The following is a 19,784-nucleotide window of genomic DNA, read 5'->3' as shown; positions in this document are numbered from 1 at the left end:
CTCTCTGCCTCCCCTTCTCTCCCCCCTCCTTTTCTATCCCATTCCTTCCCCCTTCTTCCCCTCTCCTCCTCCCCTCCCCTTCCCTCCTTTCTCCTTCCATTTCTCTTTCCCTCCCTGATACACTCTGACCACATGTGATACAGGCTGGCCTTGAACTCCCACCTCAGCCTCCTGCGTGCTGGGATGACAGGTATGTACCACGACACCCATCTTCCTTAATACTCTTAACCTGTGTGTGGAGCTACCTAGGGAGCTCTGGTTCCTCATCTCCCCCCGCTGTCATGGCTACTGGGAGAGTCCAAGAAGGGAAATGGTCCACACGGCATGAGGACTGGAAAGAGCAATTGTCCAGCTGCTCACGGGACCATGGCATGTCACCCCCAGGAAGAGCTTGCAGGCCGCATATCTGAGCTGAAGGAGGAACAGAGGAAAGTGGAGGAGCACATTGGCAAACTGGTGAACAACAGGACCCGAATTATTGTGAGTCCCTTCCCTCTGCCTGGGACCCTAGATCCCTAGATCCATCCATCCCATTTCCTACGGAACTCAGTTTCCCTTCCCCTCTCCTCCCCAGCCCCCATTCCCTCTTACTGACAGGCTTTTTGTGTAGTCCATGCTGATCATGAACTCTGGATGTAGCTGAGAGTTACCTAGAACTTCTCCTCCCTCTACCTCCTCTTCCTGGGTACAGAGGTTATAGGTGTGTCCCACCCTGCCTGGGCTATGCAGTGCTGGGGATGGACTGCAGTGTTTCATGCCTTCTAGGTGGGGGCTCTACTGCTGAGCCACATCCCTGGGCAAGTCTAGGTAGGTGCTCTATTACTAAATAATCCCTCTAACCCCTCATTTGGGGATTGTAAGCAAGTGCTTTGCTACTGAGCCACACCCCAGCCCCTCACTGGGGGATTCTAGGCAGGGGCTCTACCACTGAGCCACACCCCAGCCCCTCACTGGAGGATTCTAGGCAAGGGCTCTACCACTGAGCCACACCCCAGCCCCTCACTGGGGGATTCTAGGCAGGTGCTCTACCACTGAGCCATACCCCAGCCCCTTACTGGGGGATTCTAGGCAGGGGCTCTATCACTGAGTCATGTTCCCAGCCCCTTACTGAAAGTCCTAGACAATTGTAATACTGCTAAGCTATGTCCCTGACCCACATTTTCTAGCCTTTTAAAAAATTCTTATTTTAGGGCTGGAGAGATGGCTCAGTGGTTAAGAGCACCACTTGCTCTTCTAAGGGTCCTGAGTTCAATTCCCAGCAACTACATGGTGGCTCGCAACCATCTATAATGTGATCTGATGCCCTCTTCTAACATGCAGGTGTACATCCAGATAGAGCACTCATATACATAAAATAAATCTTTTTTAAAAATTACTATTTTAGAAGAAAAAAACTAATCAAAGATGCAGGGGGAAAAACCTAATCAAAAATGCAGGGGAAAAAAGTATTAGTTTAATATTGCCATGTTGCAAATCAACCTGGAGCCCAGTAGCATCGGTAGGAGCACAGGGCTCTAGCACTGAACCACACCCCCAGCAAGCCCTTTTCTAATTCGCTCTTCACAGAGGAGGGTGCCTTCCATACAAAGCCAAATTCAAAGAATACCCAGCTGGCTGGGGGAAAGTCCCACTCCATATAAGGGAACTGAACCCAGTTCTCAGAACTTGTGCCAAGTTGGCTTTTGTTCAGTGTTCCTTTGGGGCTGTGATAAGGGAGGAGGGAGTCCCAGAGATACAGTCTCAAAGCCTGAGCCAGCTCTCCTCTGTACCCTGGTGCCACCTGTGTCTGTGTGCCCTTGGTAGCTATCATGAGTTAGTGGGGAACAAAAGTCTGGGCACAGAGCTGTCAGTGCCAGAGAGAAGAGATAGCAATTTTTTTTTTGTTTGTTTGTTTTGGTTTTTCAAGACAGGGTTTCTCTGCATAGCCTTGGTTGTCCTGGACTTGCTTTTGTAGACCAGGCTGGCCTCGAACTCACAGAGATCCGCCTGCCTCTGCCTCCCGAGTGCTGGGATTAAAGGCGTGCGCCACCACACCTGGCAGGGACAGCAACATTTTGTATGCTCTCACTCAACTCTCCTGAGCCTAAGGAAAAAGAGGATGGAGATATTTTTTTCCTGAGACAGGGTCTCTCTGTGTAGCTCTGGTTGTCCTGGACTCACTTTGTAGACCAGGCTGACCTCAAACTCACTGAAATCCTCCTGCCTCTACCTCTTTGAGTGCTGGGATTAAAAGTGTGCGCCACCCCTGTCCAGCTGATGTTTTGGGTTTTTTTGTTTGTTTGTTTGGCTTTTTTGTTTTTTGTTTTTGTTGTTGTTGTTGTTGTTTTCAAGACATGGTTCCTCCGTGTAGCCTTGACTGTCCTGGTCTTGCTTTGTAGACCATGCTGGCCATGAACTCACAGCAATCCACCTGCCTCTGCCTCCCAAGTGCTGGGATTAAAGGCGTGCGCCACCACCACCCAGTGGCTTTTTGTTGTTGTTGTTGTTGTTGTTTTTAAGCTAGGAAAAGCTTGAGGGTCCTTTAGCCTGATTATAGCTGGGTGGCTGTCACTGTCCTACCTGTCAACGCTTGTAGCCCACACTTAGGGACTGGCAGGGAAACACGCAGTGCCTAACCGTCCCTTTCTACAGTTGACTCCAGTTTTTTCTTTTCTTTCTTAAAAGTTTTTTGTCAATCGTTTTATTTTTGACACAGTGTCTTATTATGTAGCCCTGACTAGACAGTTCTGGGCTGGTCTGGAACTCATAGAGAGCTGCCTGCCTCCTGACTATTGGGACTAAAAACGTGTGCCACCATACCTGGTACAAGTTCTTTATCCTTTGTACTGTTACAAATCACTTTACTCTTCGGTTAGATTTTTTTTAAAAAAACTGAGTGTTTAAAATCATATCTGTGGCAATGTGGTGGTGGTGCACACCTTTAATTTCAGCATTGGGGAGGCAGAGGCAGGTAGATTTCTGTGAGTTTGAGGCTAACCTGGTCTACAGCTTGAGTTCCAGGACAGCCATTGGCTACACAGAGAAACCATGTCTCAAAAAGCCAAACAAAACAAAAACTCCAAACAACTGTGTGCGACTAAATGTCTACCAACTTTATTTTTATGCTCAAGGCCAGCTGAAGATGACTTTTAGGGTCTGGGGAGGAGCCCTTGGGTTCTTTAATCTGTTCTCTGCCAATCATGCTGAGGGATGGATCAGGGTCTTGCTGACCAGGTGGCCTCCCCAAGAAGTGTTGGGAACATTTTTCTCCATGGTACCTTTATTTTCAGAGTGTGCATGACTGAGAGTGCAAACCCTGGGTCTCCACAACTCTCTCTGCTCAAGGGGCTGAGGCTGGGTGGCTCGCCAGAGCTGTGAGACCCTTTGAGAGGCATCTTGCTGTGTCCAGGAAGCAAAGCCGTCCTGGGAGCACGGGCCAAAGTACTGGCCTCTGTCTTAGGGCTGCCGTCTTAGCCCCTACACCCTTTCTGTCATTGGCCTCCAAGTATGGTTATCGACTATTGCAAAGGTCTTTAAGAACGAACCGTGCTTTCAAACTTAACTGTTGATAACACTTAGATAAAGTTTGACAAAGACGAATTTCCAAATAAACCTTAAGTCTATTGGGATTCAGCTGCCTAACAAGAAGCCAGATGAGCTCAGTGGAAGACATGAACAACGATCTTGCTAACAGAGCAAACCTTTCTTCTCTGAGCATATTTTTCTTTTTCTTCTTTTTCCTTTTCTTTTTTGTTTTGTTTTGGTTTTTTTTCTTTTCTTTTGTTTTGTTTTTGTTTTTTTGATACAGGGTTTCTCTGTGTAGCCTTTGCTGTCCTGGACTCACTTTATAGACTAGGCTGGCCTTGAACTCACAGTGATCCACCTGCCTCTGCCTCCCAAGTGCAGCACATTTTCCTAAGTCCATACTATTTCTGCTAATAAAACAACTTTATATTTCAGTGAAAACATAAGAAACTGTTGCTTAAATGCAGAGAACACATATATTATGTCTTAAATATGTAATAGCTATAAATGCAAACAAAACAGCCCTGGAGATAATTTTTTAAAATCACACCTAGCCATGCATGGTGGCACATGTCTTTAGTCCCAGCACTTGGGAGGCAGAGGCAGGAGGATCTCTGTGAGTTTGAGATTATCCTGGTCTACATAGTGAATTACAGGACAGCTGGGGCTATGTGACAAGCTTGTCTGAAAAATTTTTTTAATTTCTCTTATTATAACATGCATTTAGAAACTAATTTTTAAGAAAGTGATCACCTTTTGAGTTACTTTATTATTTTTGTTGTTTTCTTGTTTTAGTAGATTTTTAAAAATCATTTATTTTTAGTTTATGTTCGTTGGTGTTTTGCCTGCATGTGTATATGTGTGAGGGTGTCAGATCCCCTGGAACTGGAATTACAGACAATTGTGAGCTAGAAATATGTGGGTGCTGTGAATATGAACCTGGGTCCTCTGGAAGAACAGCCAGCAGTCTTTGTTTTATTTTGTTTTTTGAGACAGGGTTTCTCTGTGTAGCCTTAGCTGCCCTGGACTCACTTTGTAGACCAGGCTGGCCTTGAACTCACAGCAATCTGCCTGCTTCTGCCTCCCGAGTGCTGGGATTAAAGGCGTGCACCACCACATCTGGCTCCAGCCAGTGGTGAGCCACCTCTCCAGCCCACCTTGTTGTTGTTTTTCAAGATAGGGTTTCTCTGTGTAGCCCTGGCTGTCCTGGAAGTCCAGTCTGTAGACCAGGCTGGCCTCGAACTCACAGAGATTCTCCTGCCTCTGCCTCCAGAGTGCTAGGACTAAAGGCAGGTGGCACCATGCCTGGCTTTGAGTTCCTAAGGTGGCCACAGCAGGTTAAAGCCTTGGCATCTGTTTTCACTCTGTGTCTGCCCCTTTGTTAGTCACCCCTGACTTCTGCGGGTAACTATATTAACTGCTTAATCTGAAAGCACAGAGACAAGTGACTGGCAGTCTCAGTTCCTGAATTCTGGGAACAGTAGAGTTTAGAAAGATCAACCCCCAAGTGAGGATGTTTCTCCATTTGGGTGAGGCTGCAGGCTGGAACAGAAGTTGCCATGTCCCAAGGCGCAGTTTATTTCCCCCAAACGATAGGAACTTCCTGGGTCATTTTGTGGAACCAGACGATGACCAAGCAAACAATGCTGTAAGGATGTTTAATTATGCACACATTGTGTCTTCTGCATTTCAGTCACACTAGGGACTAAAAATGCATGCGCCCTAATATAACAGTTGTAATTTATATGATCTTATCTTGTCACTGTTCTACTGCTGTGAAGAGACTTCATGAGCAAGGCAACTCTTATAAAAGAAAGCACTTAGACAGGTGGTGGTGGTGCATGCCTTGAATACCTGCACTTGGGAGGCAGAGGCAGGGGGAGTTCAAGGCCAGACTGGTCTACAAAGTGAGTTCCAGGACAGCCAGGACTACATAGGGAAACTCTGTTTCAGAAAAACCAAATATATAAACACACACACACACACACACACACACACACACACACACACACACACACACCAAATATATATCAGAAAAAATAAATAAACAAAAGCAAACAAATAAATAAATACTAGCCAAACAGGTCTGGAGAAATGGCTCAGAGGTTAAGAGCACTGTCTGCTCTTCCAAAGATCTTGAGTTCAATTCCCAGCAACCACATGGTGGCTCACAACCATCTATAATGAGATCTGGTGCCCTCTTCTGGCCTGCTGGCTCACATGCAGGCAAACACTGTATAAATAAAAGTACCTAGCCAAATATAACTCAGCCAAGGCAAACCATGACCCAACAAAACAGGACAACATGACTCAAAAAAAAAAAAAAAAAAAAAAAAAGAAAGAAAGAAAGAAGGAAAGAAAAAGAAAGAAGGGGCTGGAGAGATGGCTCAGTGGTTAAGAACACCACCTGCTCTTCCAGAGGTCTTGAGTTCAATCTATAATGTGATCTGATCCTCTCTTCTGCATATAAAACACTCATATGCAATAAATAAATCTTAAAAAAAAAAAAGAGAGAAAGAGAAAGAAAGAAAGCCAAACAAAATCACAGTGACTCAGCTGAATTGCCAACCATAGCTGCACACTGGTTACAGGGCTAGGATTAGGGTCAGAGTCAGGAATAGGGTAAAGGACTTGCCTAGGTTCAATCTCCAGTACAACAACAACAAAACAAACAAAACAAAAAACAAAAAAAGAGAAAAGAAAAGAGGAGCAGGTCATTTCTAGGGCCTCGAGTCACAAAGTAAACTCACCACTATCATCAGCCCACTCGGCATCTAGGATGAGGCCCTGTTCAGGCTGGGCCAGAGAGGCAGGCCCAGCAGCTCGGCGGTGCCTGCACTGACCCTGGCTTTCCTGTCTTAGAATGAGTCTGATGTCTTCAGCTGGGTGATCCGCAGAGAGTTCCAGGAGTTGCACCACCTGGTGGATGAAGAGAAAGCCCGCTGCCTGGAAGGCGTGGAGGCTCACACTCGTGGCCTGGTGGCCTCCCTGGACATGCAGCTGGAGCAGGCTCAGGGCACTCAGGAGCGACTGACCCAGGCTGAGGGGGTGCTGGAGCAGTCTGGCAACGAGAGTCACCATGAGTTCATCCGGGTGAGTGGACAAGAGCATGGTGCCCAGCTCTCTCCTCAACAATGCGCTTTTGACAATGCAGTAATCACCCTGCCCCTCTCTTTCTTCCAGAAGTTCTACTCCATGGCCTCCAGGTAATAACCTCAGCTGACGCTGCTGGGAGGGAGGTGAGGCAGTGTGCAGGGGCTTCTGGCACAGACATCTCATCCCCATGGCTCCTCCACGTGGTCTAACAGCTGCTTGCCACATGTGTCTCTGTCACTGAGCATAAGGAAAATAACGGGAGTCGAGAACGGGGCCCTCACGGTCCTCACAGACTACTGGTGTAGAGGGAAAACTGGTCCCATACCTGTGGTAGCTATGGCAACAGATATTGCCTCAAGCTATGAAAACACTGTTGAGGAGGTGATGGCCAGGGACTGGCAGAGGCGTATAGATGTGATGGCTGAGGAGGCTGCAGTGTACAGGTAGGCAGGGCGAGAGCCATCTTGAAAAATGGGAGTGAGGTGGTATGCAGAACGTAGGATGTGATCAAGTTCAGTGTTGCTGTGACGTCAACTGTTATGTGCGAGAAAGGGGACGAGGAGATGGACCAGGCAGGCAAAACCAGAATGAGGGGCCTTGAGGTGCGTTCTTCATACCTTGTTGTGGGGAGGGCAGTGGAGTCCATGTCAGCACTGGGAAACTCAACAGTTTCCTGTTGGTGTGCAGCTCCTTGCTTTCTTTCTTTTTAAATTCTCACTTTTAGCGTGTGGGCGTTTTGCCTGCTCGTGTGTCTGTGTGAAGTGCCCACAGAGGCCAGAAGAGAGCACTAGACTCCTAGAACTGGAGTTACAGGCAGTTGTGCGCCGCCATGTGGCTGTGGGTATCGAACCTGGGTCCTCTGGAAGCGCAGCTGGTGCTCTTAACCACTGAGCCACCTCTCCAGCTGCTCCTAGTTGTCTTTATGTGTGTGGTGTGTGGAGTCAGCCTTTTGTTAAACACTCAGACTTTTACACATTGTCACCATTTGTACTGGGACAAGGGGAAGGCTTTGCCATTCCATGGGTCTGAAGCATTGAGGGCCTTGATCTGGGCCACAGCCATGTCAACAGTCACATTCGCCCCTGCGCTTTGCACGTTCACTTGGGGCTCCCTCGGCTCCCCACAATCCCAATTCTAGGAATCAAGCACTTTGTCCAGGCAGGAGGTATGAAGACAGGGAATTGTGGTCTCGTGGCTGCGTGGCCCGAGTGGTGAATTAGCTTCTGTGGTTTCCCACACGGGAGGGAGAGGGAGAGCGGGAGGCAGCCTTGCTACCGAGCTCCCCAACCACCGGAACTCACACTCACAGGGCAGAGGTCCAGCAGGCTCGACCTTTGGAAGGCGTGTTCAGCCCGATCTCCTTCAAGCCAGGTCTCCACCAGGCCGACATCAAACTGACTGTGTGGAAGAGACTCTTCCGGAAAGTTCTGCCAGGTGAGGCTTCAGATTGTTAACCTCCCAGTTCATCGATGGCACCAAGAAGCGTAAAGAGAACTTAAAGGAAGCTTGCGCAGGGTGGTGAGGAGGGTGTGGGCGTGCTTGCATAGACACATACACTTGCAGAGAAGTCCGCACCTGTCCCTTAGCACAACTCCTGTACGTGGCCACATCCGATGCGCTTCAGGCATCGTCCTGTCCACTTACCCATCCATCTTTTCATCTATCCACCCTTCCATCCACACAGCCCTGTGCCTGCCTCTTCCAGGTCCTGGGGACCTAGAGTCAGCACAGCTCGCCTACTTGAGGCCTCAGGGCTTGCCATCACCTCCCAGGCAGGGTCTGCGTCTTCTCTGTGACCCGACCACAGGCCTCTTTCTCTTCTAGCCCCGGAATCTCTCAAGCTGGACCCTGCTACTGCCCACCCTCTCCTGGAGCTTTCTAAGGGGAACACCGTGGTGCACTGTGGCCTCCTGGCCGAGAGACGAGCCAGTCAGCCCGAGCGCTTCGACTACAGCACCTGCGTCCTGGCTAGCAAGGGCTTCTCCTGGGGCCGCCACTACTGGGAGGTGGTGGTGGGGAGCAAGAGCGACTGGCGCCTGGGGGTCATCAAGGGCACAGCCAGCCGCAAGGGCAAGCTGAGCAAGTCCCCGGAGCATGGTGTGTGGCTGATTGGCCTGAAAGAGGGCCGGGTGTATGAGGCTTTTGGCTGCCCACGGCTGCCGCTGCCCGTGGCTGGCCACCCCCACCGCATCGGCGTCTACTTACACTATGAGCAGGGGGAGCTCACTTTCTTTGATGCTGACCGCCCTGATGATCTGCGGACCCTCTACACCTTCCAGGCTGAATTCCAGGGCAAGCTGTACCCGATCCTGGACACATGTTGGCATGAGAGGGGCAGCAACTCACTGCCCATGGTACTGCCCCCGCCCAGTGCACCCGGCCACCTCACACCTGCCCAGCTATAGGCTGTCCTGGTGCTGTCTGCCCATTGGTCCATCCTGCTTGACACGGGGATTTTGAGGGCTTCTGCCGGGTCTCACATTTTTGGAATGCTTGAGAAGGTTCTGCATACCTGCGTGACCCTGACACATCTGTAGCAGGGGATATAGTCCCTTCCCCACCACCTAGGGGTACGCATCTACCTTTCCCCTCACCAGGTCCTGTATCCACTCACCCTACGGGGCAGCCCCGTGCCTCCCAACTCTTCCAGCAGAGGGCAGAAACGTTTCCACACACACACACACACACTTCATCTTTATAACCCGGACTTTACAACATCGATTAAAACCAATAAATCTGACATTTTCCTCATTAATTATTACTACTACTATTTTCAATCTCTTATTTCCAGTTAGGTGTATGTTTAGGGGTGCTGTGTCCATAGAGGTCAGAAGAAGCTATGGGCTCCCTGGGAGCTGGGTTTTGAGCTGCCTGAGAACAGTATGTGACCTTAATGGCTGAACCACTCTTAGCTCCAACTACTGTTTTGTTTTGTTTTGTTTTTTTCTGATACAGAGTCTCACATAGCGCGGGCTCGCCTGAACTGGCTAGCCAAAGATTACCTTGAACTCCTTCTTGATCCTCCTGCCTCCACCTGTTGCGTGCTGGGGATACAGGAGTGTGTGCCATCGTGCCTGGTTTATGCCGTGGGGGGACTACTAGGCAAGCCCTCGATTGACGGGGTTCCATCACAAGCCCTCCTCTTCCTCCTAATCAACAACAATGTTGTGTATTCACCACCCCCCACCCCCACCAGCATCATCAATGTTGAGTATTGATCCCAGGGATTTGCATATGCTAGGCAAGTGTTCTACTCCTAGTGGTAATCTCTTTCTTATTACACACATACTTCCTAACAGTCTAGTCTTTTTTTTTTTTTTTTCATTGCTGAGGAGAGAATCCCAAAGCCACACATTTACTTGGTGGGTGCTCAACAACCCCAGTCCCACATCAGTGGAATTAAGGAGGGTTGTCTACCTCTGTGCCTGAGCCACACCCCAATCCCTCACTGGGGAATCTAGGCAAGCACTCTACCATGAACCACCTCACGTGGGGGGATCCTAGGCAAGTGCTTTAACCACTGGGCAACATTCCCAATGTCTCAGTGGAGGCTTCTAGGCAGGGGCTTTATCTCTAAGCCTTCCATCCCATCAGTGTTGAGGGCGGGGGCTAAGTCAGGGCTGCCAGGAGAGTCTCAGGTACAGTATGAGTTCCAGAGTCTTTTTTTTTTTTTAAGTTATTTGTTATTATGTATACAATGCTTCGCCTGCATGTACACCTGCAGGTCAGAAGAGGGCTTCAGATTACATTATAGATGGTTGTGAGCCACCATGTGGTTACTAGGAATTGAACTCAGGGCCTCTGGAAGAGCACAGTCAGTGCCCTGAGCCATCCACTGCCTGAGCCATCTCTCCAGCCCCATAGTCCCAGAGTCTTTAAAAACAGAATTCACAGTCTTTAAAAACTACAAAATAAACTGGGCATGGTGGCGCACACCTTTAATCCCAGCACTCCGGAGGCAGAGGCAAACAGATCACTGTGAGTTCAAGACCAGCCAGGTCTACAATGCGAGTCCAGGACAGCCAAGGCTACACAGAGAAACCCTGACTCGAAAAAACAAACAAAAAACCCCAAAACAAAAAACCACAAAGTAACTACACGGAATTATTAAAAATACGATATAATGACTTTTCTTCTTTTTTAGTCTTTAGATACAGGGTCTCACTACGTAGCTGGCTGTCGTGGAACTATATAGACCTAGCTGGCCTCGAACTCACAGAGCTCCCTCTGCCTCTGTCTCCAGCGCCAGGATTTAAGGCGTGAGCCACCACGCCCGGCTTTAGATTTTATTTATATCTATCTATTTATTTATTTAGAATATTCAATTCGGTTTTTCGAGACTGGGTTTACCTGTGCAGCCCTGGCTGTCCTGGAATGCACTATGTAGACCAGGCTGGCCTCGAACTCACAAAGATCCGCCTGCCTCTGCCTCCCCAACGTGCTGGGGTTACAGGCGTGCGCCACCGCACCCGGTTTAGAATTAATTTCTAGACGCTGAGGAAGGAAAGCAGCTACCTTCTTCGGAGCCTAACGAACACGAGAGCCTTTTGTGTCCGGAAGTCTCGCGGCAGGGAAGGTTGCAGCTGCCGCCAAGCGAGGCCGAGCATTGCGACGGCGTGCTTTACGATAGTGTCGTAAAGGTTTGCGGATACGAGAGCATGGGGCTGTACGCGGCAGCTGCTGCGGTGCTGGCTGGCGTGGAGAACCGCCAGGGCTCCCTCAAGGGGCTGGTGTATTCCAGCAGCTTCCAGGTAGTGGGGCCGCGTGCAGGGAGGGAGGGAGGGAGGGCTGGAAGCTGGGGAGAGAGGGGCCCGGCCGGGCCGGGGTGGGGGGCGAGGCCCGCGTTGGGTGCAGCGCGTGTCCCCTCTGCCACGCAGAACGTGAAGCAGTTGTACGCGCTGGTGTGCGAGACGCAGCGCTACTCGGCGGTGCTGGACTCCGTGATCGCCAGCGCCGGGCTCCTTCGCGCCGAGAAGAAGCTGCGGCCGCACCTGGCTAAGGTGAGCGGCGGCCGGAGGCTGTCACCCGAGCTTAGCTCTTGCACCTCCTTCTGGGACCCGAATTGAATTGGGACAGATGTGACTTCACTTGGAGCGTTGCGTCAAGAGTTAAATAGGACCGAGGCTCAAACTAGCAGTGGCAGAGGCTACCGGAAAGGGTGATGGTGGCGAGGAAGGTTGGGGTCCGGAGTTCTGCCGAACAGGTGGCTCCTTGGGGTTAGAGGAACGAGGATGGAGGACACGATGCCGAGTTTCAATACAGGATCTGGTGTCCTCTGCCTGTCTGTCTATTTGTAATGCTGGATTGAACCCAGAGTCTCCAAGACGCCACGGAAGAGTTCTACCACTTGAGCCACACCCCCAAACCCTCCTTGGAAGAATCTAGACAGGTGTTCTGGGGGCGTGGTTCTAGGCAGATGCTCTACCTCTGAGCCACACCCCAAGCTCTTTATTGGGGGAATCTTGGCTGGTGCTTACTGCCAAGCGGCACCCCCTGTTCTTTCTCTGGTGGATACTAGGCAAATTTTCTACCCTGCTTTTGAGACTTGCTCTCAGTCTGTTCGCTAGTAGGTGCTAAACAGACGTCTTTGAGCCACGCCCTTGGCCCTTCACTTGGATCTAGGCGGGTTCTGGTGAGCCTAGGTGCCCAGCCTTTGTTAAGTTTTTTGCGACAGGGTCCTCCTAAGTTGCTCAGGAAGGTCTTTTCTTTCTTTTTTTTTTTGGGGGGGGGGGTGGTTCGAGACAGGGTTTCTCTGTGTAGCTTTGGCTGGCCTGGACCCGCTTTGTAGACCAGGCTGGTCTCGAACTCACAGCTATCCACTTGCCTCTGCCTCCCGAGTGCTGGGATTATAGGCGTGCGCCACCACGCCCGGCTCTTTTATTTTTTTAAAGATTTATTTATTATGTAGAGTATTCCACCTACATGTATACCTATAGGCCAGAAGAGGGCACCAGATATCATTATAGATGGCTGTGAGCCACCATGTGGTTGCTGGGAATTGAACTCAGGACCTTTGGAAGAGCAGTCAGTGCTCTTAACCTCTGAGCCATCTCTCCAGCCCCCTCAGGGTCTTAAATTGATAATTAAGGTTGATCTTCAGCTTGTAGCTTCCTCCTCCTCCTCCTCCTGCCTCTCTCCCTCCCCTCCCCCTCCGTCAGACAGGGCTTCTCTGTGTAGTCCAGGTTGTCCTGGAACTCACTCAGGCTGGCCTTGAACTTAGAGATCCGCCTGCCTCTGCCTCCCAAGTGCTGGGGTTAAAGGCACGTGCTACTATCACCAGGCTGGCTTATAGTCTTCTGGCTTATGCATCTGATGTTTGCTGGGGTTATAGGTGTTTGCCCTCACACTGGACCATTAATTTTACGTGTGATCTGGACAAGAAAATCCCCTTGATATGACCATGTGGGCAGGTTCTCAGTCCTCCCGCTGGAGGGTTTTATAGTGTTGTTATCGTGTGTATTTGTTCTCCTCTGTCCAGGTCCTAGTGTATGAATTGTTGCTGGGGAAGGGTTTCCGAGGGGGCGGAGGCCGATGGAAGGCTCTGCTGGGCCGGCACCAGGCGAGGCTCAAGGCTGAGTTGGCCCGGCTCAAGGTTCATCGGGGTGTGAGCAGAAACGAGGACCTGTTGGAAGAGAAAGCCAGGCCAGGCCAAGGTGAACTGGTGGCTGAGGGGAGGGTGATGGAGGGGCTTGCCTTCCTACCCACTCACTGCTGTGGCTTCCAGCCTGCCAGGTGCCTCGGTTCGTGCGTGTGAACACACTCAAGACCTGCCCTGAGGATGCAATTGACTATTTCAAGAGACAAGGTTTCTCCTACCAGGGTCGGGCTTCCAGGTGAGAGCTGAGCATCCTGCTTGGGTGCTTTTGTTTTCCTCTCTGTCCAGATGGTTAGGGAGGGGGTAGGAATTCTCGAGGAGAGAGACCTGGGGGGGGGGGTAGTGACTGCATTCTCTAGATGGTTTTCCTACTTTCCCAACAACGTTTTCTTCTTCTTCTTTTTTTTTAAATTTTTACTTTAAATTATGTGTAAGTACACATGCCTATGTGTGGGTGTGCACATGTGCCTGAAGAAGGCATCGGACCCTCTTGGAGCTGGAGTTACAGGCAGATGAGCTGCTGGACATGGTACTAGGAACAGAACTTGGGTTCTTGTGAGAGCAGCGTGTATTCCTAACTGCTGAGTCATGTCTCCTGCCCCTCCAGCAGTTTTTTCCCCTCATCTTGAGACCTGTTTTCACCATAAACCCTGGTAATTCTTACAGTTCTTAGTCTGTGTTTTGGTGGCCCCTTCGTTTGTTCTCTAGGCCAGCTGCTGTCTCCCACCTTTCCGGTGGCAGTCCCTTCAGCTCCAAGCCAAGACCCCGTAGGCCAGGCATTGGTGGCGCATGCACGCCGCTAGACCCTGCACTTGAGAGGCAGCGGCAGACGGATCTTCAGGAACTCACTCTGTAGAGCATGCTGCCTCAAACTCACAGGGATCCCGAGTGCCACCACCACCTGGTGGGACAGTAGTGTTTTACTGCACATACAGTTCCTGTTCTTTCAGAAATATAATGGTCGCCGGGTGTGGTGGTGCTCGCCTTTAATCCAAGCACTTAGGAGGCAGAGGCAGGTGGATCACTGTGAGTTCAAGGCCAGCCTGGTCTACAAAGGAAGTCTAGGACAACCAGGCTACACAGAGAGACTTTGTCTGGGAAAAAAAAGAAACATAATGGTCTAAGTATGGAAAACAAAGACTTTACTATTACCTACTGTCATACTGCCATTCCTTAGCGTGGACGTATCAAATTAAGCCTGCCCTTAGATTGCATTGCATTGGAATGTCTGGTCTTTTAAAACTGGTGTTTAGCCAGGTGGTAGTAGAACAGGCCTTTAATTCCAGCACTTGAGAGGCAGCGGCAGGCAGCTCTCTGTGAGTTCAAGACCAGCCTGGTCTACAAAGTGAGTCCAGGACAGCCAGGGATACACAGAGAAACCCTGTCTTAAAAAAATCATAATAATAAAATAGAAAATTGGTGTTTGATTTGTTGACTTGAGTTTCACAAATCAACTTTGGCTTTGGATTAGCACAAAGTTTTCAACTACTTTTGAAACGGCCCTAAATCTACCTCTATCACTTCATGTTATATGTCTGTGTGAAGTGCTGTTCTCATCATTAACATTTACACAGTCAGTGTACCCACACAATTCTAATGCGTTTAATTATCACTGTTGCGTATGATGTGTGGGGGCATGCACACACCACATGGCTGTGGTCAGAGAGCACACTCGCAGGAGTGGGTTCTCGCTCCACCTCCCTGATCCTTGCAGCCCCCAGCCCCCAGAGTGGCAGGCTGGGCATGAGGATAAACATCTGTCATTCCAGCACCAGGGAGGCTGAGACAGGATTGAGTTCCACATCCTGTCTCAATAAAACTAAGCCTCGAGCTAAAGGGCTGGCTCAGCAGTTAAAGATGTACACTGCTCTTGCAGAGGACCCAAGTTCAGCTCCTCGCACCCATGTTGGGTGGCTTGTAACTCCAGCCCCAGGGAGCTCTGATGTCTCTCAGGGTATCTATTCTCACATGCACATATTTAAATATACATAACTTAAAATAAGACATCTTTTTAGTTTTTCTTTCCTTGTTTTGTTTTTTTGAGACAGGGTTTCTCTGTAGTCCAGGCTGGCCTTGAACTCATTGAGATCCACCTGCCTCTGCTCCCAAGTGTTGGGGTTAAAGGCATGCACCAGCATGCCTGGCTCACAGCATCTTTTTTTTTTAAAGATGGAAAACAGGTGAGATGATGGCTCAGTGGTTAAGGGCATGGACTGCTTTTCTAGAGGACCTGAGCCTGATTCCTAGCACCCACGTGGTGATCACAACCGTCTGTGACTCCTGTCCGAGGGAATCCGATGCCCTCTTTTGGCCTTCACAGCTCCACTGCACGCACACTGACACACAGACAAAACACCTAAACGCCTCAAATAAAAACAAAGGCTAAGAACAAAACCTAACCAGTGGTTGTTCCTGCCAGCCTGGAGGACTTGCGGGCTCTCAAGGGACAACAGTTTCTTTTGGATCCCTTGCTTCCTGAGCTTCTTGTGTTCCCTGCGCAGACAGATCTACACGAGCATCCGCTCTACCGCGCTGGCCATCTCATCCTGCAGGACAAGGTGGGGAGGACGGGTGGGGACGGAAGGATGTGGGGAGGGGGCTGCGGGGCTCTGTACTCACCCAGCTGCCTGCCGTCTTCTGCCCTGCTAGGCCAGCTGTCTCCCAGCCATGCTGCTGGCTCCCCCACCAGGCTCCCATGTCATTGACGCCTGTGCTGCCCCTGGCAACAAGACCAGTTACGTTGCAGCCCTTCTGAAGAACCAGGGGTGAGTGCTGGTGGCAGCTCTGAGGCAGAGGGAGGGGTGAGGTTGAACTGGAAGTTCGTCTCATCGAATGATACGGAAGAGAGCCCTGAGCCACTCATAGCTTAGCCCCAAGCCAGGGTATTGGTGTGAGAGTAAATAACCCCCCTCGGCCCCTGGGGCTCTTCCCAGGTGACCCCTGTAGGCCATGTAAATAAGCCGAGTCCTAGCTTTTTGGTTTTGGGTGATAGTATACTGAGGACCGAACCCCCAAAGCCTTATGCATGCTAGGTGAACACTAAACACTGAGCTGTGTCCCCCTGGCCTCTCACTGGGGGACTCATTTAAGCCGCACCCCCAGACCTGTGTCCTGACTTAGCTTACTGTACAGTTGGATGCTACCTGTGGGCCTCCATGCTCCATCAATTTTCAGTTACGGGGCTGGTAAAATGGCTCAGTGAGCACTTGCTGCTCTTCCCGAGGACCTCAATTCAGTTCTCAGCACCTGTATCTGGTGGCTCACAGTGTCCGTAATTCCAGCTCCCTGGGCTCCAACACCCTCTTCTGCCCCCATGGGCACCAGCACTCATGCGGCACTCAGACACATTGAAGTCTTAATTTAAAAGTTTTCAGTTCATTCTGTCTCTGCTCTTCCCTAGGAAGATCTTTGCTTTCGACCAGGATGCTAAGAGGCTGGCGGCCATGGCTACATTGCTGGCTCGGGCTGGGGTCTCTTGCTGCGAGTTAGCGGAGCAGGACTTCCTGACAGTTTCTCCTTCCGACCAGCGGTACAGCCAGGTCCAGTACATCTTGCTGGATCCTTCCTGTAGTGGCTCTGGTGAGATGGGGACAGGGTGACTATGGTCACAGCAACTTGGATGGATACTGAAGGCTACCCGTTAGTCTTGATAGTCCTTATGACTTGTGACCACAGGCTAATGCTCTCATCTATAAAATGGGGATCTGGCTTCCTGACTGCAGCTCCTTTTCCATAGGCATGCTGAGCCGGCAGCTGGAGGAGCAGGCGGGAGGCACACCTAGCAAGGAGCGCTTGCAGGCCTTGGCGGGGTTCCAGCGGCGGGCTCTGTGCCACGCACTCACCTTCCCCTCTCTGCAACGCCTAGTCTACTCCACGTGTTCCCTTTGCCAAGAAGAGAATGAAGACGTGGTCCAAGAGGCTCTGCAGCAGAACGAGGGGGCCTTCAGGTAATGGCGTCCCCAGGACCTGAGCGGTGGGTCACAGGCTGCTTTTCACCAGGGTCTGAGTCCTCTTCTTCTTCACAGATTGGCTCGTGTCCTCCCCACCTGGCCCCACCGAGGTCTGCCTTCCTTTCCAGGGTCTGAACACTGCCTCCGGGCTTCCCCTGAGACCACACTTACTGGTGGCTTCTTCATTGCTGTGTTTGAACGGGCAGAGGCGGTGCCAAGGTGAGTGGAGTTCTTGCTGTTGTTTGAGGCGGAGTTTGTGTAACCCTGGTTGGCCTAGAACTCCCATGTAGGTACAGCGGGCTGGCCTCAACTCTCAAGAGATGTGCTGACCCACCTCTGGCTTCTTCTCCTAGCCCAGCCCCACAGGCCAAAGCAGTGGCTCCAGAACCTCTCAGCCAAGCCCCAGAGAGAAAGAGAAGACGCAAAGCAGCAGCTGGTGCCAGCGGGCAGCCAAACAGATAGCAGGCACTGTGGGCCCTACAGCCAACAAAGCGACCCTCACCATGGTTCCCACTCGTCTGGGAAGGGGAGATGATGGCAGTGGGCACAGTCCTACAGCCAAGAGTTCTTTGCTTCACAAATAAAAGGCAGACTCGGATCTGACAGATCACAGTTTTATTTTTAATGACATAAGCAAGAACAATCTCACATTCATACTAAAAATCTCAGCTACACTCACAGGAACTCAGTCTGCGGTGGGAAGCCCCAGCCTCCCTGTCCCTGTCCAGCGTGAGCACAGACAAATGTGCTCACACACAAGGCTATGCCAGGACGCCTCTTCAGGGGCCCTGGATACAGGCCTGCTGTGGAGCTGAGGTAATTAGCCCAGACTGAATTGCAGGGAGGCCCCTTCCTTACCTGAGGCACAGGTAGAGGCTTCGTACGCAGTCCCCTACCTATCCCCATCCTCACAGGCATTTGGGACTTGAGGTCCAGCTCTTCCCCAGCTCCACACAGCCCAGCCTAACCCTGCCACAAAACATTCAACCCCAGTCACAAAGGGAAGGAGACCAGTTACAGCTACATCACATTGTTTATAAAATAAGAATTACACTTATACGACATGTCCAGAAGGAGCTCCGCCGCCTCAGGAGAGCTGCGGGGACAGCCATGAGCCCCTCCTTCACACAGGCATAACTATGCAGCTAATTCTTACTATTCGATAGCATTTATACTTAACCACCTCAGTGAACCAAGCTTGAAGGAATTTAAAAGGCAATTTAGCTTAAATACAAAAATAAATTTTTATTTTGTTAAAAAATGTTTAAATATTTTTTTTTCTTTTAATTTAGACACACGCATTCATACTTCTCCCAAAGAGGATGGACATGGCAGCCAGGCTCTGGGGCCTGAGGGTGTGGTTTTGGAAGGAAAGACAGATACAACTAAGGACCCTAAAAGTGTGATCCACTAAGTCTAGAACTCCAGACACAGGCTGAAGATGCCCTTGCCTGGGGTGGGTTATGTAGGGGAGGACTAACAGAGGGAAGTCTTCGCTCCCAACAGGCTCCATCCCCTGGGCTGCCAGCCCTTAAGTCAAAACACTATTGAGAATTCAGGAGTCAGCACTGTGGCTGTCACGCGGTGCCACTTTCAGCATTCAATTAGCTAGGCCCAGGAGGGCCCAGGCGACATTAAGTCCGGCATTATCAACATGCCGCCACACATACAATTCAATTCTTCCTCCAAACTCGATTCAAGGAGCAACACACATTAACATCAGACAAACAAGGTACAAGGCTTGGAAAATACAATCCCGAAGAGGCAAAGTGGCCCGTGGGGTGGCGGGCAGGTGAAGAGGCAGCTAGAAGCAGTGGTGGGCAGTCTGCTTGCCCCAGAACTTCCTGGAGCTTACTTCTCCCCTTGCTCTGCCAGGCTAACAGTCTTGAGCCACCAACATTAGAGAGGCTGGGCTGGCAGAGGGCTGGAGATGAAATGACTTGGCAGAAGAGGCAGAGCAGTGCCCACTAGGGTCTCCAAGGCAAAGCAAGATTCACTGCCATTTAAAAGGAATGAATCTCACAGAGGACTGGTGAAGGACAAAGCAGCAAGAAATAGGGAGAGACCCTGAAGGAACCAGAGGAAGAGAACCACTTCTTATGGTCAAGCCAAGCAAAGCGTAGGGACATTCCGTGACCCCCAATCCCAGCTGATGTACACTAGGGATCCAAGTGGGTGCCATGCACCCTCCAGTAGAGATGGCGCTCAAGTAAAGGAGAGGCCGCCGAGGTTACACACTAAACAAGCGCTGGGGCAGCAAGAGGACATATATATGTACAGCTGTTTCTTCAGTTCTCCAGCCTCACCAGTGTGACTGTTCAAGTAAGTATTGGGCTTGGGCTCCTGCCCCTCCCCGGGGCACCCGTTTCCTCTAGAACAGAAAAGGCCAGGCTGCCACTTCTGCCCTGGTGACGGGCTGGGTTTGCTATGGAATTTGAAGGGTCAGAGGCTCTTCCTAGTAGGTGCTGAGGTCCAGTTTCAGGCAAGGGATGGGGGAGTGGAGACAGGAGGCAGGCTACTTCTTGCGTGTGTGCTGCCTTCGGGCCTGAAGTCGCTGTCGAGCCCCTGAGGTCTTGGATCCCGCACCAATAGAAAACGAAGGGGCTGCTGATCCTGAAAAGAGGTGACAAGACCTTATG

General features: G+C 50.7%; 3 protein-coding genes across 8 annotated transcripts in view; 2 read left to right on the top strand and 1 right to left on the bottom strand.

Moving 5' to 3' along the window:
• The window catches only part of TRIM50 (tripartite motif containing 50), a 15,864-nt gene extending 6,522 nt beyond the window's left edge, over nucleotides 1-9,342 (top strand). For 2 of the 4 annotated variants that reach the window (XM_084764638.1, XM_084764637.1), the window contains 4 exons: nucleotides 385-480; nucleotides 6,367-6,710; nucleotides 7,910-8,034; nucleotides 8,425-9,342. In XM_084764638.1, coding sequence (XP_084620764.1) covers nucleotides 385-480; nucleotides 6,367-6,710; nucleotides 7,910-8,034; nucleotides 8,425-9,005 — 1,146 coding nt within the window. In that variant the 3' untranslated portion in view covers nucleotides 9,006-9,342. The remainder of the gene's footprint in view (nucleotides 1-384; nucleotides 481-6,366; nucleotides 6,711-7,909; nucleotides 8,035-8,424) is intronic. The other 2 variants (XM_084764640.1, XM_084764639.1) reach the window with 2 other exon arrangements.
• Nucleotides 9,343-11,206: 1,864 nt separating this feature from the next.
• On the top strand, nucleotides 11,207-17,748 carry NSUN5 (NOP2/Sun RNA methyltransferase 5). 2 transcript variants are annotated; one of them, XM_084764642.1, is made up of 10 exons: nucleotides 11,207-11,351; nucleotides 11,478-11,600; nucleotides 13,079-13,253; nucleotides 13,325-13,433; nucleotides 15,615-15,753; nucleotides 15,845-15,960; nucleotides 16,596-16,774; nucleotides 16,932-17,142; nucleotides 17,221-17,356; nucleotides 17,499-17,748. In XM_084764642.1, the coding sequence occupies exons 1-10, from the start codon at nucleotides 11,259-11,261 to the stop codon at nucleotides 17,727-17,729; spliced, it is 1,512 nt and encodes a 503-aa protein (XP_084620768.1). In that variant the 5' UTR covers nucleotides 11,207-11,258; the 3' UTR covers nucleotides 17,730-17,748. The 2 variants fall into 2 exon arrangements, with proteins under 2 accessions (XP_084620768.1, XP_084620767.1); XM_084764641.1 differs by having other exon boundaries at nucleotides 17,221-17,364.
• LOC311587586 (nuclear envelope pore membrane protein POM 121-like) overlaps nucleotides 17,746-19,784 on the bottom strand; it is a 27,223-nt gene continuing 25,184 nt past the window's right edge. For both annotated transcript variants that reach the window (XM_084764563.1, XM_084764562.1), the window contains exon 13: nucleotides 17,746-19,758. In XM_084764563.1, the coding sequence (XP_084620689.1) occupies nucleotides 19,661-19,758 (98 nt within the window). In that variant the 3' untranslated portion in view covers nucleotides 17,746-19,660. The remainder of the gene's footprint in view (nucleotides 19,759-19,784) is intronic.

The sequence above is a fragment of the Acomys minous genome (assembly GCF_964271855.1).
Source record: "Acomys minous genome assembly, chromosome: 16".
Taxonomy (NCBI): Eukaryota; Metazoa; Chordata; class Mammalia; order Rodentia; family Muridae; genus Acomys; species Acomys minous.
The sequence above is the reverse complement of the archived record's forward strand: the minus strand, read 5'-3'. Positions and strand labels throughout refer to the sequence as shown.

Coding starts and splice junctions, on each gene's coding strand:
- NSUN5 (XM_084764642.1), top strand. CDS start 11,259: ATGGGGCTGTACGCGGCAGCTGCTGCGGTGCTGGCTGGCGTGGAGAAC. Junction 13,434..15,614: donor TACCAGGGTCGGGCTTCCAG/GTGAGAGCTGAG, acceptor TGTTCCTGCCAG/CCTGGAGGACTTGCGGGCTC. Junction 17,143..17,220: donor CAGAACGAGGGGGCCTTCAG/GTAATGGCGTCC, acceptor TCTTCTTCACAG/ATTGGCTCGTGTCCTCCCCA.